This window comes from Pleurodeles waltl, chromosome 10 (assembly GCF_031143425.1).
Source record: "Pleurodeles waltl isolate 20211129_DDA chromosome 10, aPleWal1.hap1.20221129, whole genome shotgun sequence".
NCBI classification, from domain to species: domain Eukaryota; kingdom Metazoa; phylum Chordata; class Amphibia; order Caudata; family Salamandridae; genus Pleurodeles; species Pleurodeles waltl.
The window spans coordinates 21,413,307-21,432,580 of record NC_090449.1 but is presented as its reverse complement, the minus strand read 5'-3'; the positions used below and the strand labels follow the sequence as shown (position 1 = coordinate 21,432,580).

Here is a 19,274-nt window from a genome sequence, read left to right as displayed (position 1 = left end):
AATTTGCTCAACAGAAAAAACAAAAAAATAATCAAAGATAGTAAAAACAAAAAAGTATTTTCTACAAACCAATGAGGTTATCTTCTCATGTATGAGGTTTTTTTTTTTACCATTTCCAGGGACACCATGTTATGAATGACGATCTTAGAAAATGGTAAGCCTAGACCTGGCATGCCTTCTAACACAGTTTCCAGTGGTAGTGCTCCAATGGGGAAGGTTTGACCACCAGAAAGGCTGTCAGGGTTCTGGGGTCAGGAAAACTGACATTGTTGACCTTGAAATGAGGTAAGGATGCAAAAGGTTGGCACTAGGGAATCTGCCAATTTTTTGACGGATGTCTTGTTAATGCCAACTTGAACTTAAATGATACTTGTTCCCATGGGTGGAAACAGATTGCTTCTTTTCAAAGGTGCAGCATGTACGAGAGCCTGTTCTTTTGAATGGTTTCGACTGGCACAAATAATGAGTTGTAAATGCTGTGAGTTATCAGGAGATTCCCCTTACAACAGGAAATGAGCTTCAAAAGCACTGCATACTGAAATTGTGTGACTTGGTCTGTGAGAAACAAAAAAAGTACATTGGGACAGTACACAGCGTAAGATGGAGAAGGAAGTTATACAGGCCATGCCAAAAAATGGCCATCTACATAACGCTCTGAGAAAACAGTGAGAGATTCCCACAGAGGGGGAAGCTATGAAAATGGGCCTTACTCCTACCTTTCTTGAATGGTTCTGGGCTCGTAGCTCTTCTTGCAGTGAGTTCAGCTGCTCTACCATAGCCCGGCTTTCTTGACGGAGAAGGTCAAACTCTTTCTGCATTATGGTCTGCCGGTAGGTTTGCTGTTGTGTTGGGAAGAAATAGAGAGAAAATGTGAGGCCACAGGATGACAAGGAGATTATGTTTTTCTATCTAGGCAAAATAATACACTACTTATCTGCCACAATGGGGGCATCTTCTCTACTTTCTATGACTGTTGACAGTGATGGAATCTTGCATCACACTTAGATTGTATTTTATTCATTGAATGGACATGCACAACAGGGTAGAAAATAAGTGCTTTCCATGCAATCTCAGAGACTACAAAGACATAAACCTCATTCCAAAAAGGTTATTTAGGAAGGATTACCTTTTGAATCCAGAGAAGCAAGGCCCTGAGGCAGGGATTACTTTGTGCTCAAATTATAACTAAAGCATGCAAATGAAATATAGAGGGTTGGTCAACGTTGTCTGGCTTTTCTACAGGTCAATCAATTAAAACCTTCCAATCATTACAAAGCTATTACATACCATAATCCTACCCTCTGTTGTGTGTTTTAAGATAATATCATCCTATCCAAAGCTATTCAAAGGTGGCAAGCTACAATACACAGAATAGCACTTCCATAACATAACATCTCAACTAGACAACAATGGCTAATGAAAGCTAGCTTTTCACTCTCCCTTGCAGGAATTTGAAATCATTTACATGCTTGCAAAAGAGAATACAGAGAAAGAAAATAAGTTACTCACCTACAACTACAGTTTTCCAGTATTGGTATCTTTCATAGATTCACATGCTTCAATCCTCCCTGTCATCGAGGTGGGAGTCCCACGGTATCCAGAAAAGCAGTAAGTAATACATAACCATATTTTGAAATGCCAGGGATAGCCACTGCAGTAGTCTATCCACATCCTTTTGTAAAAAAAGAACCAAACTTCAGGTAAAACAAATCAGACCACAGCACACTGAAGAATAGGAGAGGCGGAGTTCCTCAGATTTTCAAACACAAGCGTGATAAAAGTATCTATGAGGAAATAAGTGAAGCCTCTCAGGGGAGGATGGTGGGTTGCATGTGAATCCATGAAAGAGACCACTACTGGAGAACTAATTCTCTTCTCCAGTATTGGATCTTTCATAGATTCACATGCTTGAATCAGAATAGCAAGCAGTTGTAACGGTTTATCAGTGCAGAAATACAAATACGCTTAGAGGATGGCGGGTAATAATATCATACGTATCTGCATAAATGATGTAACTGCATTTTGTGAGATGACATAAAAGCAAAAGAAGTACCTATATGAGAAGAAGCTTACCTTATTGGAACAGATGATGTAAAACCGCTTGCCCTACAGCTGCGTCACTGCAGGATGCCAAATCCAAATAGTAATGTTGCGTGGAAGTATATGTGTCCTACCATATTGCGTCATGGCAGATTTTTTCCAACAGGATGCCAGCAAACAGAGAAGCAGAGGATGATATTGCCCTTGTGGAATGTGCTTTAAGCCTGAATGTGAGTGACATACCCACTTTTAACATGGCAGAGTTGGATGGTCGCTGAAATCCATTGTGCAATAGTTGTCTTTGTGACTGAAGCACCTAGTTTATTAGGATCGCAGGAAACCAGCAACCGATCATTTTTTCTAAATTGTTTAGTCCTTTGTAAATAAAATTTAAGACATTGTTTGATGTCCAGAGAATGAAGAAATTTCTCAGCTGACGAGTATGGATTTGGAAAAAAGGTGCAAAGAACAACACTTTCTTAAAGATGGAATTGGGATGGAACTTTAGGAATAAACTTTGGGTTTTGTTCTAAGGAGAAAATAGTCGTCAGTGAAGCCTAAATAGGGTTCCTTCATAGTGAAGGCTTGAATTTCACTTACTCGCCTCTTAGAGGTGAAAGCCAAAATTAATGCAACCTTCCAGGTAAGATATTTTAGCTCAGCTTTGTGAATAGGATCAAACGGTGGCTTCATAAGCTATGAAAAGACTAGGTTAAGATTCCACTCTGGTGCAGAAGTTCAGATAGGGGAAATATTGTTTCATGAATTGTTTGATAATGCGGTTAGAACAAAGAAATGAAAGAACGTCTGTAACGAGAGACAGCAGTGAGGTGAACTTTTTCAGATGCATGTACCAGACCTGATATGGCCAGAGAGAGAAGGTAAGGCAAAATTTCCTCTGGTGATGAATGGATTTTGTTTCATACACACCAAAAGCAAAAACACTTCCATTTTAATCTATAAGCTTTGTTGATGGATTCAGCGCTCGTCCTGGATGATATATCCCTGCAATCCCAGGAAATGTCTAATTCCTTGAATTTGTTGAATCCAGGAGCCATTGCATACAGTTGAGAGAGGCGGGCTGCAGGTGGAGGAGCTGTCCCTTGCTCATGGTCAATAGGGTTGTTGTTACTGGAAGGGGATAGGGTGTGGGTTCCGAGAGTAGAAGGAGCACCGTGAACCAGTGCTGGCAGGGCCAGCATGGAGCAATGAGAAACAGGTGGCATGGTTCTCTCTTCATTTTTATTAGAAGCCTGGAGATGAGAGGGTATGGGGGAAAGCATAAGCAAAGATCCCTGACCACCTAATTGAAAACGCATTCCCCCATGCCCCTCCCAGAGGTTCCCAGCTGGTGGAGAACCAGCATTTTCAGTTCTCTTGAGAGGTGAAGAGATCCAAATTCGGTGTGTCCCACCTTTGGAATATTGATTTGAGAATTGGCTGATTGAGTTCCCACTCGTGGCAGGTCTGGCTGGTTCTTCCCAGGGTATCTGCTTAATTGTTCCTTATACCGGGAAGATGTTCTGCCTTGATGAAGATACAGTCCCAGCTTGTTGAGGTAATGCATGCAAGTGGTATTGTCTGTTCCTATGAGGATGGAAGACGCTTGTATCCTCGGAAGGAATGACTGTAGTGCCAGAAAAACAGCTCTTAGCTCTAGGAAATTGATGTGCATTTTGGAAAATAAAACATTCCACCTGTCCCTTATTTGGAGATCTTGAATATGGGCTCCTCAACCTTCCAGTGAGGCAGCTGTGGTGGGAATGAAATCTGGAAGTGGATAGAGGAATGTTAGCCCAGCAGAAAGATTGCTGGAGGACTGCCACCAAAGAAGTGCCTTTTTCATGGCCAGAGTGATCCGAGTTAGGTCGCTGAATGATCTGGTTACTTGGAGCCATTGTTTGTCCAGCTGTTCTTGCAAGGGTCTCATTATGAGACGCGTGTGAGGCATCATGAGAATGGCTGAGGACATCGTGCCATGAAATGATTTGAGGAGACGGACAGAAACAAACCTTTTTCTGGACAGATCATGTGTCAGCGATACCATACTCCTTTGCCTCTCTGCTGACAAGAATTCCTTGTCTTGTAGGGTGTCAAGAGTTACCCCAAGAAATGATATCCTCTGAGAGGGTGACAGAACAGACTTTTGGGAGTAGGCTGAGTCTGAGGGTGCAAAACAGTTGCAGGCAGGTTGATGTGGCTTCTGAAACCTGAGAAAGAGATGGTGAATTTACAAGGCAGTCGTCGAGATATGAAAAGAGCTGCACACCTTTCAGTCTTAGATGTGCTGGTACTGGGGCGAGACATTTGGTGAACACTGGAGAACTGATAGGAGAATGAAGGGTAAAACTTTGAACTGATAGTAAGCACCTGCTACAGTAAAGCGGAGAAAGAACATTTATTACTTACCTGTAACTGTAGTTCTCCAGTATTGGTATCTTTCATAGATTCACATTCTTAAATCATCCCTGTCTTTGAGGTGGGAGTCCCACGGTAACCTTAGCTATTAATAGCAATAATTGTATTACACTAGGCCTTAATGGCCTACACAGGCACTGTTAAAGCCTATCCATGTTCTTCTATAAAACAAAAAGAACCAAATCTGAACTATAACCAATCAGGCAACAGCACCCTCTAGAACACTCCCAACAGAGGCTGTTTTTCCTCAGTTTTTCTACCGAACGTCGTGTGAAGGGAGTCTCCCTGAGCTCTTCTCAGCTTCTTTTTTCTGACAGGAAAATTAATTTCAGAGATCTTGGATGTCCAGAGGACAGGATGTCCCAACAAACTAAAAAAGGACTTTTCAGAAATTGTGACAGTTGTGGGAGAAAAAGACTTAATTGATGACCCTCACAAGAAGTGCATATACTGCCTACGTCCAGACCATAAGGTGAGAGATTGCAAGATGTGTCGCACCTTCAGTCATAAAACCCTGAAAGAGAGAGAGGATAGACTTTTGTTATGGGTACAAAAGCAGTAGGCTATGGAATACCCTTATTCTGAAGAGAGTGAAGCCTCCTCACAGACTTTTCAGTCCCTAAAAAGGCCTAAAAGTTAAGAAAAACTTTCTGCAGAACCTCCCAAAAAAGTTTAAAAAAAATGTAAACACCTTTCTTTAGAAAAACAAAAAGGCCAAGAAAGCTATGCCTCATCATTGTCAGAAACCCGGTTAAAAGCCTTCAAAAAGGTTCACTCAGAGCCTACAACACCTTTGGGGAAAAAAGCATCTCCAAAAAGTGCTTCTGTGTCTCTGTCACTGAGGAAAAAAAACAGAAAATTACTCTTTAGACTCTGACAAAAAAGGCTCGTCGACAAAAATACTGTTGACGACCACGTCTACAGTAACGACAATAACTTTGACGTTCACCACAGCAGTGTCCCCTGTGATAGTCACGTTGTCGCCACTACCGTCGATGACGATCATCACAGCTAAAATCTACAAAAGGGCACCATCGCCGACTATTCAGCTTTCAGCTACGCACGCATGGACGAGGAAATCATGGATGAGAGACAAACCAAACAAGACTCCGTCGACATCAGACCCGTCGACGAGTCACAATTTGAAGACCCCATCGACGAGAGAACTGTCGAAGAGAGAACCGTTGACGAGGGACCCGTCGACGACGCAACCCCGATGACATGTCCATCGACGACTGGCTCGTCAACTACACAATCGCCGAGGACAGACACAACAATGAGAGAAACGTCTACAACTGATCTCACAATGCACACTTCAGGAATGTCAAGGTTTCTTCCTCTCTCTTTAATAACTGTAGGACAGAAGGCATCTCCAATCCTGCCAATGCATACCTCCCCAAGTAAAGTATTACCGTATCCTCCTCATCACCTATTAGATGATGACGTTGACGGATCCTCTCAAGATGATGGAATGTTTGGAGTGGCCAACAGTCCATCACAACTTAACATCAAATGTCAGGACCTGGATGACGATGGGGATGATCAGTATCAAGGCAGCTATTACGGAGGTGAAGACTGACCTCCGGAGACAGGACGCCCTCGGGCACGATACATTGCTGGTGGCTGTCCCCCGCTGATGTAAGGACATACCCCCGGGGGAAAAGAAGCGCAGAGTGGAAGCGTGGTCTTTGCGGGCCCTTTTAAGGGCTGAGGGCAGCCCAAGCCGATCCAGTGTAAAGTCCCAGGGAGCGGACGGACAAGAGACCTCTCACTGCGGCGAGGGGGATAGGAGGTGTAGGAAGTTGGCTCTGTATGTACTATTTCTAAGTAAGAAATAGCATGCACAGAGTCCAAGGGTTTCCCTTAGAGGTAAGATAGTGGCAAAAGAGATAATTCTAATGCTCTATTTTGTGGTAGTGTGGTCAAGCAGTAGAGTTAAGCATTTGTTGTACACACACAGGCAATAAATGAGGAACACAAACTCAAAGACAATTCCAGGCCAATAGGTTTTTATATAGAAAAATATATTTTCTTAGTTTATTTTAAGAACCACGGGTTCAAGATTTACAAACAATACTTTAAATGAAAGGTATTTCACTCCGGTATCTTAGGAACAATGAATTATCACAATAGAATGCACAGTTTTGGCAAAAATGGCGATAAGCATTTTAAAATTGGACACAGTGCAAAATTCAACAGTTCCTGGGGGAGGTAAGTATTTGTTAGTTTCATAGGTAAGTAAAGCACTTACAGGGTTCAAAGTTGGGTCCAAGGTAGCCCACCGTGGGGGGTTCAGGGCAACCCGAAAGTTACCACACCAGCAGCTCAGGGCCAGTCAAGTGCAGAGGTCAAAGTGGTGCCCAAAACACATAGGGTTCAATGGAAATAGGGGTGCCCCGGTTCCAGTCTGCCAGCAGGTAAGTACCCGCGACTTCGGAGGGCAGACCAGGGGGGTTTTTGTAGTGCACCGGGGGGGACACAAGCAGGCACAGAAAGTACACCCTCAGCGGCACAGGGGCGGCCGGGTGCAGAGTGCTAACAGGCGTCGGGTTCGCAATAGGTTTCAATGGGAGACCCAGGTGTCTCTTCAGCGATGCAGGCAAGCAAGGGGGGGGGGGGGCTCCTCGGGGTAGCCACCACCTTGGCTAGGAAAAGGGCCGCCTGGGGGTCGCTCCTGCACTGGAGGTCGGATCCTTCAGGTCCTGGCGGCTGCGGGTGCAGTGGGTTTCCCAGGCGTTGGGTTCTTTGAAGTAGGCAGTAGCGGTCAGGGGGAGCCTCTGGATTTCCTCTGCAGGCGTCGCTGTGTGGGCTCAGGGGGGTCAACTCTGGCTACTCACGGGCTCGCAGTCGCCGGGGAGTCCTCCCTGTAGTTAGTTTTCCGCAGGTCGAGCCGGGGGTGACAGGTGCAGAGTGGAAAGTCTCATGCTTCCGGCGGGAAACGTGTGGTCTTTAAAAGTTGCTTCTTTGTTGCAAAGTTGCAGTCTTTGTGGAACAGGGCCGCTGTTCTCGGGAGTTCTTGGTCCTTTTAGATGCAGGGTAGTCCTCTGAGGGTTCAGAGGTCGCTGGACCCTGTTGGTGTCTCTTCCTAAACCGGGGAGGGATCCTGTAGAAATGGGATCGTGCCGGCCTCTAGCAATACTAAACACTGACTACAAAATATTAGCGAAGGCACTGGCGATGCGACTGGCACCGAGTGTCCCAGGTCTAGTCCACCCTGATCAAAACAGGTTTGTCCCGGAGAGAGACACCTCGCACAATATCAGAAGATTGTTCCGAGTCTTGAAGTATGCGGGACAGGCGTGGCCGAGAGCGGGCTGCCTTGTACTAGACTTTGAGAAGCCTTCTGATTCCCTGAAATGGCCCTACCTGTTCAGAGTATTGCGGCGGCTTGGTGTGGGATCTTCCTTCACCCGCCTGGTTAAACTGTTATACACAAAACTGCAGGTCCGGGTAAAGTTGGGGTCCGCGATATCGGAGCCGATTCGTATATTCAGAGGCACGAGACAGGGCTGCCCTCTTTCGCCTTTACTGTTTTTGCTCACCATGGAGCCTCTGGCAGCAGCCCTGCGTGGAAGGGGGACTGATTGGGGAATCCCCCTTGCGGACGGTCTGCACATAGTGATGTTGTATGCCGATGACCTCCTTCTGTATTTTAGAGACATCACGTGAATCCCGCCGGAGGTCGGGACGCTCCTGCAACGCTTCGCAAGGTTTTCCGGCCTTAAGGTAAACTGGTCAAAGGCATGCCTCTTCCCCTTCGATCCGGGACTCTCGGACCCCGGGATTAATTTGGCCAGGAGCCCCGTTCCGTGGCAACCATGCACATTCATATATCTAGACATTAGAATCTACCATTGTGAGGAGGATCTGCTTGAGGGCAACCTCACAAAAGCAGTGTCTTCGGTCAGGTCCCAAATGTCGTTCTGGAGGACACTGCCGCTATCGGTGGCGGGCAGGATAACACTCCTGAAGACGGTTGTCCTGCCGCACCTCCTATATTTTTTCTCTAACCTCCCACACTATGTTCCTCCTGGTTTGTTCAGGACCCTGGAAACGGGGTTGAGAGACTTTATTTGGAACGGTGGCAGATGTAGAGTTGCCCTGAAGGTGTACTTTCCGCTTGATAAGGGCGGCCTAGCGGTCCCTAACCTGGAACACTACTACCTGGCTGCCCAGCTTCAGTGGATATCCAGGTGGCTAGCGGAAGCCCAGCTGGCTGACACAGCATCGGAGAGTGGTCCCTGGTCACTACTGCGGATTCAACACCTGTTTCATCCGCTTACACGAGCACCGACCCCGCGACAGTTGTTCCTTAGAGTGGCCCATAGATGCTTCCGTAGATCCCTTTGACTGACGAGATAGGTGACCCCATTTGCACCGGCTTTGGAATTGGCGGGCACGCTGCGTGGCCCTAACGTCACATCGAACTCAGAACTGCAGGCATGGCACGAAGCAGAACTGTTCACGTTGGGCGATTTTTATGAAGAGGGCCGGTTGATCCCGTTCTCTAGGCTTCAGGACATGGGACTGTCTCCCGGTCAGTTTCTATTATACAACTCATTGCTGCGGGCCCTGGGGACTGGGTGGGGAGACATCTCGGCGGCTCCTCCCACCCACTTATTGATACAATATCTGCAGGTGTTGGGTCGGGGTCGTCGCCTGATTAGTTGGCTTCCAGATGCGCTGCGCACTCACACGGCCCTGGAAAGTGGAGCACTGCGTGCGGCATGGGAAGTAGACGCGTGCGCTCCAATTGCGGAGGCAAAGTGGAGGTCGGCTCTTTCAGGGCACCTTAACATACCCCGCAACTCCAGATTTCGACTCATACAATACTATCTGGTCCACAGAGCCTATCTCACACCAGCCCCTGTGAATAAATACTTTGCCTATCGGGACGCGGCTTGTCCTAGATGTCAGGAGATCGGTGCACATGTTACATATGGTGTGGTCCTGTCCTAGTTTATGCTCCTACAGGCGAGCGGAAATCGATAATCTGTCCGACTACACGGCCCGTCGGATCCGTTTTACCTGGGAGGCAAGCATACTGGGGCTATTCCCTAGAAGCAAGCGACATAGAGCAGAGATGCGCTTCACGCACCTGGGGCTCATTGTGGCAAGGCGACTGGTGACTCGTAGGTGGAAATCACCGGACCCACCGCCCATGCAGGCCTGGAGGCGCTCTCTTGAGGTATGGGCAGGAGCAGAGGAGGCAGCACTGAGGAGGCGCTGGGTCTGCGCCAATTTCCGCTGTCGACTAGTTGGGAAGAAATGATGATAAGATTGCGGGGCATGGGCGGGGATCCTGAGGAGGGAGGCTTGGACTAGTTCTCATGAGTGCCATTGGGGGAGTGTTGTACCACGCTAGGAGATTAGATGTGTGAGTTGACGAGCCTTAATGCACTGCTAGAAGACTGCAGGACATAGTTTACTATGCCAGGTGCCTGACCTAACCCCTCCGCTGACATGTTAAAATGAAACAGTTTGGCTCCTCAGCCTGATCGGGAAGCAAGTATGCGAAAATAATAGTGTAGTTATTCGCAAACAGTAGTTGTTTTCAGTTTGCACGGTTAGTTCACATAGTGTTAATAACATCTGTCTACTCAACAATGACACTCAAACTCATGACTTTAAGTTTGTAAAAGCATTGCACAAGTGAATGTTGCCAAGTGACATGCTTACCCCATAGATGCTAAACTCAATGCCTCACACTAGACTCACAAGGCACATTAAGAAAGTACTGGTAGAATATTCTAAATGGACAAATGCTGCTGGCCTCAGTTTGTAGATGGCCTAAGGTTAAGGCTAAACATATGAGTGATTTGCATGGTGTGCTGTAACTTATTTATAATGTAATGCCATGTAATACTTCAATTGAACAGTGGTTAATAATACTGTTGCTGCATACTGCACTGTGTTAAAATTCTGATGATTCATACATACGATGTAATGTTGTAAAACTTTCATAAACAGATTTATGAAAAAAACCAAATCAAAGCAGCTATTATTCAGCAAAAGTCCAGCCAGATCTGTCGTATTCCGCACATGGGGACTCAGACACCTCTGTCCACAAATGAAGAAAGGGAAGAGGGAGAAATACCTGAAACCACTCCTAATAAGTGGGATGAATTCCTGATTCATATGACATCACCACAGTTGGCAGGATCGGTGGATTCATCCCCACAGCACATAGGGGAGTTCCATAATTTAATGGAAAGAGTGGCTAAACATTTCAAACTGCCCGTTCTCTCTCAGGAAACAGATTGTTTCCTGTATGACTTTAAGGAACCATCAAAAAACGTCAATTAGAGCCATACTTGTAGTTGACTTTATATGGCAGGAAGTATTGAAAGCAATGAAAAACCCAGCTACAATACCTTCACATATCCCGCGTTTGGAGAAAAAGTATAAAGCCCCGGAAGATTCTCCACCTTGTTTAATTACGCAACCAAAGCCGGATTCCGTGGTATGTCAGGTGGCACCACGCTGCTCGAAAAACCCTTCAAAACCAATAACATCCTAGCCAGGTAGAGAAGGACGCCGTCTGGACAACATAGGGAAAAGGTTCTCTTCAGTAGCAGCAATAACAGTCAAAGCTGCCAACTCGTTAGCCATTCTAGGCAGATATGATCGCCAAATGGGGGCAGACATATCCTCTTACATTGACCTCTTGCCCGAGGATGCTAAACTAGAGACAAAGACAGTGTTGCAGGAGGGAGAGCGGATCGCAGCCGAAGTGATTGATTGCGCGACTGATATCTCACTAACGGGATTTAGACAACTGGCTGGGGCAGCAGTGTTGCGCAGACAGGGCTGGCTGAAATCTACTTCTTTTAGCCCAGAGGTTCACCTGTTTTTCAGAGATTGGAGGCCGCATCACATACCACATCCTTCAGTAGTTGGGGATAACATCAAACAAGTGGGTACTAGATATAGTATCCAGGGGACATACCCTAGAATTCACTCAGAAGACTCCAAATACCCCTCCGTCAGGACCACCACCTCCAAGGTTAAAACAGCTCCTCAAAGAAGTGTATGCAATGTTATACAAAGAGGCAATAGAACTTGTTCCAATTCTGCACAGGAACCGTGGATTCTATTCACGTTTTTTTCTAGTAAAAAAGCCTTCTGGGGATTGGCGTCCCATACTAGATTTGAGGGTCTTAAACAAGTTCCTGAAACAAATAAACGTTTCGTATGGTAACGCTTCAGGATATTCTATGCCTCTTGAACACAGGTGATCACATGACATCTCTAGACCTCTGGGATATGTATTTCTATATTCCAATACATCGAAACCATTGGAAATTTCTCACGTTCAAGGTAGCTGGAATGCATCTACAGTTTTGTGTCCTCCCATTCGGATTAAAATTGACCCCCAGAATTTTTACCAAAGTGCTAGCCCCAGTAGAGGCTTACCTACGCCAGCTGGGCATACAAGTCTTTCCATAGCTGGACGACAGGCTCATAAAGGCATCCACAAGATCTCAGGTGGTAAACCACACATCCACTTCCCTCCAGTTGTTCAAAATTCTAGGTCCTACCATCAATTATTGCAAGTCACACTTCCATCCCATACAGAAGCTGAATTTCCTCGGAGCGATACTGGATACTATGCAAGCAAAACATTTCCATCTCAAGAGAGACAGTGAAATATTTCCAAACTGGCTCGAAAGCTATCAACAAAAAAGTTTGGAATTACAAATCATTCATGGGAATGATTTCTTCATGTATTCCACTGATTCCAAATTGCCGACTGCACATGCGACCTCTATAGGACCAACAAGACACTCAGTGGCACCAAGTGAAGGGCTCCTTCGATGATCAAATTCTAATCACACCGGAAATGAGACCTGCCATGTCTTGGTGGGGAAAACAGACCAACTTATCCAAGGACCTTTCTTTTCTTCCACAAGTGGCGCAATATATAATAACGACAGACGCATCTCTCGAAGGTTGGGGTGCCCACCTTCAAGATCTGCGGATAAGTGGCAACTGGACTCAAAAGGACAAACAGCTTCACATAAACCAACTAGAGCTGAAAGCAATAGATCTGGCGCTGAAGGCTTTCTTACCAAGAAAACAAAACTCGAAAATTCTCATCAGAACGGACAATACCACAAGTATGTTTTACCTTAACAAACAAGGCGGCAAAAAGCCCTTCCAGCTTTCACGACAAGCTCAGAGCATATGGGAATGGACCATAGAAAATCAAATTTCTCTGAAAGCAGAACACCTGCCAGGGCAAACCAACCTCCTGGTGGACGCTTTGAGCAGGACATTCATCCCGTATCACAAGTGGGAATTCGACCAACAAGTTCTCAACCAACTTTTCCAAAAGTGGGGCAAGCCGAATCTGGACCTTTTTGCCACATTTGAGGACAAGAAATGCCCATATTACGCAAGCTGGCATTCCCAAAAAGGGTGAGATGGTCAGGGATCTATGCCTACACTTTTTCCCCTGATTCTGCTCATCCCCAGAGTGATCAACTAAATTAAAGCGGAGGGATGTCTTATCCTCCTAGTAGCACCCAGGTGGTCCAGGCAGGTCTGGTTCACAGAACTCCTGTATTCGGAACAACCACATGTTCTACTCAGACAGAAGCCGGCCCTACTAACCATGCACCAGGGCCAAGTCAGGCATCCGGATCCTTCATCTCTACACTTATCGGCCTGGCTCATGAATTCCATGAATACTCCATCTTGAACATTTCATCGGAATGTAGAGAAATATCATCAACCTGCCTGCAACTGTTTTGCACCCTCAGACTCAGCCTACTACCAAAAGTCTGTTCTGTCACCCTCTCAGAGGATAACTCTCCTTAGGGCAACTCTTGACACCCTACAAGACAAGGCATTCTTGTCCGCAGAGGGGCAAAGGATTATGGTATCGCTGACACACGATCTGTCCAGAAAAAAGTTTGTTTCTGTCCGTCTCCTCAAATAATTTCATGGCATGGTGTCCTCAGCCATTCTCAAGATGCCTCACGCGCGTTTCAGAATGAGACCTTTGCAAGAACAGCTGGACAAACAATGGCTCCAAATAACTGGATCATTCAGCGACCTAACTCGGATCACTCTGGCCATGAAAAAGGCACTTCTTTGGTGGCAGTCCTCCAGCAATCTCTCTGCTAGGCTAACATTCCTCTCTGCTCGTCCAGGTTTCATTCTCACCACGGCTGCCTCACTGGAAAGTTGAGGAGCCCATCTTCAAGATCATCCCTTCCGAGGATACAAGCATCTTCCATCCTCATAGGAACAGACAACACCACTTGCATGCATTACATCAACAAGCTGGGACTGTATCTTCATCAAGGCAGAACATCTTCCAGGTATGAGGAACAATCAAGCAGATACCCTGAGAAGAACCAGACAGACCTGCCACGAGTGGGAACTCAATCAGCCAATTCTCAAATCCATATTCCAAAGGTGGGACACACCGAATGTGGATCTCTTTGCCTCTCAGGAGAACTGGAAATGCTGGTTTTTCGCCAGTTGGGAACCTCAGAGAGGGGCATGGTGGAATGCGTTTTAAATAAGGTGGTCAGGGATCTTTGCGTACGCTTTCCCCCATACCCTGTCATCTCCAGGCTTCTAATAAAAATGAAGAGAGAACCATGCCGCCTGTTTCTCATTGCTCCACGCTGGCCCTACCAGCACTGGTTCACGGAGCTCCTTCTACTCTTGGAATGCAAACCCTGTCCCCTTCCGGTAACAACAACCCTATTGACCATGAGCAAGGGGCAGATCCCCCACCTGCATCCTGCCTCTCTCAACTGTATGCATGGCTCCTGAATTCAACAAATTCAAGGATTTAGACATTTCCTGGGATTGCAGGGATCTATTATCCAGGACGAGAGCTGAATCCATCAACCAAGCTTATAGATTAAATTGAAGTGTTTTTGCTCTTGGTGTGTATGAAACAAAATCCATTCATCACCAGGGGAAATTTTGCCCTACCTTCTCTCTCTGGCCATTTCAGGTCTGGTACATGCATTTGAAAAAGTTCACCTCACTGCTATCTCTCGTTACAAATCTTCTTTCATTTCTTTGTCCCTTTGTTATAACCGCATTATCAAACAATTCATGAAACAATTTTTCCCCTTTCTGAGCTTCTGCACCAGAGTGGAGTCTTAACCTAGTCCTTTCACAGCTTAAGAAGCCACCGTTTGAGCCTTTTCACAAAGGTGAGCTCAAATATCTTACCTGGAAGGTTGCATTAATTTTGGCTCTCACCTCTAAGAGAAGAGTAAGTGAAATTCAAGCCTTCACTATAAAGGAACCCTATTTACACTTCACTGACGACTATGTTCTCCTTAGAACAAAACCAAAGTTTATTCCTAAAGTTCCATCCCAATTCCATCTTAACAAACGTGTTGTTCTTTGCACCTTTTTTCCAATTCCATACTCCTCAGCTAAGAAATTTCTTCATTCTCTGGACATAAAAAAAATGTCTTAAATTTTATTTACAAAGGACTAAACAATTTCGAAAAAATGATCGGTTGCTGGGTTCCTGAGATCCTAATAAACTAGGTGCTTCAGTCACAAAGACAACTATTGCACTATGGATTTCAGCGACCATCCAACTCTGCCATGTTAAAGTGGGTAAGTCGCTCACATTCAGGCCTAAAGCACATTTCACAAGGGCAATATCATCCTCTGCTTCTCTGCTTGCTGGCGTCCTGTTGGAAAAAATCTGCCATGCCGCAAACATGGTAGGACACACATACTTCCACACAGCATTACTATTTGGATTTGGCATCCTGCAGTGACGCAGCTGTAGGGCAAGCGGTTTTACATCCTCTGTTCCAATAAGGTAAGCCTCTTCTCATATAGGCACTTCGTTTGCTTTTATGTCATCTCACAAAATGCAGTTATATCATTTTTCTTGATTTTATGTGCTAGTATTTATTATGTGCTAAGTTATGCAGATACGTATGATATTATTACCCGCCATCCTCTAAGCCTATTTGTATTTCTGCACTGATTAACTGTTACAACTGCTTGCTATTCTGATTCAAGCATGTAAATCTATGAAAGATCCAATACTGGAGAAGAGAATTAGTTACCTACCTGTAACTGTAGTTCTCCAGTAGTGGTCTCTTTCATAGATTCACATGCGACCCACCATCCTCCCCTGAGAGGCTTCACTTATTTCCTCATAGATACTTTTATCACGCTTGTGCTTGAAAATCTGAGGAACTCAGCGTCTCCTGGGGATATTCTTCAGGGTGCTGTCGTCTGATTGTTTTTATCTGAAGTTTGTTCTTTTTTACAAAAGGATATGGATAGACTATTGCAGTGGCTATCCCTGGCATTTCAACATATGATTATGTATTACTTACTGCTTTTCTGGATACCGTGGGACTCCCACCTCGATGGGGGGGAGGATTCAAGCATTTTTGTTATAAAATAACATGGTTAGGCTATAACAGTGCTGGGAAGGCCATTGAGGCCTAGTGTAATACAATTACTGCAATGTATATCTAAGGTTAACATGGGACTCCCACCTCGACAACGGGAATGATTCAAGCATGTTAATCTATGAAAGATCCAATACTGGAGAAAGGTGTTTTTCTGTACTGGTGCGTTCCCAAAGACCTAGCAGTATCTGTATCTGCCTTGATAGCCTGCAAGGCGTCATCTATGTGCTTTCCAAAAAGTGCAATGCCGTCAAAAGGCATGTCCAGAATTTTGCTCTGTACTTCTAGATGGAATGTGGTAGCCTTAAGCCAACCTTGGTGTCTAAGGACAGCTGCACCAGCATGCTGACAAAAGGAAAGGGAAGGTATGTCTATCAATGCATCAATGATTTCAGAAGTTGATCTTTCTCCTTCGAGTAATATTTTTCGTGCCTCCAGTTTCTCATCTTCTGGTAGAAGTTTGAGATATGGTGTGATGTCTGACCAAATGTGGTGGTTGTACCGCCCCAATATTGCTCAGGCTTTGGCTGTGTACACTGTAGTGCCTGAGATGGTAGTTAACCTTTTGCCAATATTATCTAGATGGAATTGTTTCTTAACTGTAACTCCAGTTCTCTCGTGGGGGTATTTCCATGATAGTCATAAGCGTTGAATAGTTCCGCCCGCCTGTGGGGACCCCGGAGCACTTTTTCCAATATAACTTCTTAAGTGTTCATGATTGCCTTACTTCAGGAAGGCCTGCAAAGTCAATTAAGAATATCTATATGCAGCTTAGAGGAAAGGCTACAGTGTCCAAAATTCTTCATCCTGTTTGCTTTAAAAAGGACAAAGTTAAGGCACATGATTCAAATGCATGAATGAGTTGAAAATTCAGGAGAAAAAAATCATTCACCAACCTTTTTATACTGCAAAACAATGGTGAAGGAGTGCCGGGCAGTGCAGCCAATAGGCTGCCATTATCAATGAAGAAAAAGAAGGCTGTGTCTTTAAGAAGAGCCAGTCCTCCAGTATCCCATCATGTCTAGAGTGAGGCAGTTACCTCAGTTTTTTTTTGTAGGCAGTCATCACTGAGAGTCCTGGTATACCTGAGATAGTTTTCTGTCTACTCCACAGGGAGGAGGTGTGGTTGCTTATGACTATCATGGAAATACCTCTACGAGAGAACTGGAGTTACAGGTATGAAACTATTTCTTCTTTCGTAGGGCATTTCCATGTACAGTCATAAGCGTTGAATAGAATGGCAACCCCATCCCAGAAACAGCTGGGGAGTATATCGAACAATGTTGTAATGCGCTATACCGCAAAGAGGTTCCTGAGAGAAGCTTGTCCTACTTCAGCATCTGTCCGGGCATCAGAGTCAAGACAGTAATGTTTAGTGAACGTGAGGACAGACTTCGAGGTCGCAGCCCTGCAGATATCTGCCAGAGGAACATTCCTCAACAAGGCAGTCGTGGCAGACTTGTATCTGGTAGAGTGCGCCCTTGGTCTGCCAGCTAGAGATTTGTTAGCTAGTTGGTAGCAGTAAAGAATACAAGAGACAGTCTACCGAGAGATTGACTTTTTAAAGGTGGCCAGCCCGGTATGAACCGGCCCATAATTGACAAATAAGTGTTAAGATTTTCTAATAGATTTTGTTTTATTTAAATAGAATTTTAAAACCCTCTTTGTATCTAGAGAGTGTAGTGCCCTCTCAGCAGGAGTAGAAAGGTTTTGAAAGAAAGTTGGCAACAAAATCGTCTGGTTGACATGAAAGTCAGAGATAACCTTGGGTAAGAATTTGGGATGTTTACACATAACTACTTTCGATGAGTGGAACACTGTGTAGGGCTCATGAACACAGAGAGCCTGAATCACGCTAATTCTGCGTGTTGATGTCACTGCTACAAGGAAAGCCGTTTTCCAAGTGAGGTGTTGGAGAGATGATTTGTGTATGGGCTTGAATGACTGATGCATGAGACGTGAAATAACAACGTTCAGCTCCCATGGTGGAGAAGGACACCTGAGCGGTGGGAAAACTTTCTTTAGTCCCGCTAGAAAATCTTTTACGACTGGCAACTGAAATAAAGAGGTTTGTGAAGGACCTTTTCTATATGAGGTCAAAACTGCCAGACGGACATTAATAGAAGCAAATTATAAACCAGATTTTGCTAAGCGTAACAAATATGGCAGGATGACATCCTTCTGGCAAGACGCAGGATCTCTTCTTGGAGGAACACCAGAAGCAAAATCACTTCCATTTGGAGGCATAAGCAGCTCGGGCGGCAGGCCGTTTTGCCTCTTTCCGAATTTCCATACAGTCCTGTGGAGGATGTAAGTGCCCATACTGTACTAGCTCAGGAGACATGCTGCCAAATGCAAGGCGAGATTGGAGTGTCTCATCTGACCTCCGAATTTCGTCAGGAGGTCTGGTCCGCATGGAAGCCTGAGATGTGGTCGGAGCGACAGGTGAAGAAGGTCCGGGAACCACCATTGACTCGGCCATTCCAGAGCAATGAGGATCATTCTGGCTGAGGTCATTGAGAGTTAGATTAGGACTGCTAGGATCAGGGGGATTGGTGGAAAGGATAACAGAAATTTGTTAGACCAGTCTTCCCACAGAGCATTCCCCAGCGATTCTGGATGGTAAAATCTGGAGGCGAAGCCTCCACATTTTTTGTTGTCCGCTGTGGCGAAAAGGTCGATTGAAGGTGTGCCCCACAAGCGGCACATATCTTGAACAACGTCTTTGTTCAGAACCCACTTGTGGTTCTCTTATAGAACCCTGCTGAGGGCATCCGCCTGTACGTTCTGAACGCCTGGAAGGTGAGTTGCTATTATTTTTATATTCCTGGCCAGGAGCCAGTGCCATATTGTCTGGGCCTCTTGAGAAAAGGCTCTGGATTTGGTTCCCCCCTGCTTGTTCAAGTAATTCAAGGTGGTTGTATTGTCCGTCTGGACAAGCAGAGTGTCAGTGTTGAAAGGAGGGAGAAGGGCCTTGACAGCAAGGTGAACCACCCATAGCTCGAGGAGATTAATGTAGTAAGACCTTTCCCTCTGAGACCAAATACCTTGTATTTGTAGGTGATCCATATGAGCACCCCACCTGAGGATAGAAGCATCCGTCACAATGGTCTGAGACGGAGCATGTGAACGAAAGGGCATTCCTTGTTGCAGATTGGTTGGAGAGCACCACCAACTGAGGGATTTGATTGCATGGGTGGATAGCCTGATTCTGTCTTCCCAGTTTCCCATCCGTTGATTCCATTGGTCCTCCATGCACTCCTGAAGAGGTCGCACGTGGAGGCGAGCATTGAAAGTTAGGCAAACGTAGGAGGCCATGGAGCCTAGAAGTGAGGAAACTGAGCAAACTGTGGAGCGATGGATAGTTTTGAATGCGAAGCACTTCTGTAGTATCGA

The 19,274-nt window shown here is 45.5% G+C and overlaps 1 protein-coding gene across 3 annotated transcripts in view; it reads right to left on the bottom strand.

The window, feature by feature from the left end:
• LOC138260940 (uncharacterized) overlaps positions 1 to 19,274 on the bottom strand; it is a 771,875-nt gene that overhangs the window by 242,505 nt on the left and 510,096 nt on the right. For all 3 annotated transcript variants that reach the window (XM_069209481.1, XM_069209479.1, XM_069209480.1), the window contains exon 6: positions 717 to 839. In XM_069209481.1, coding sequence (XP_069065582.1) covers positions 717 to 839 — 123 coding nt within the window. The remainder of the gene's footprint in view (positions 1 to 716; positions 840 to 19,274) is intronic.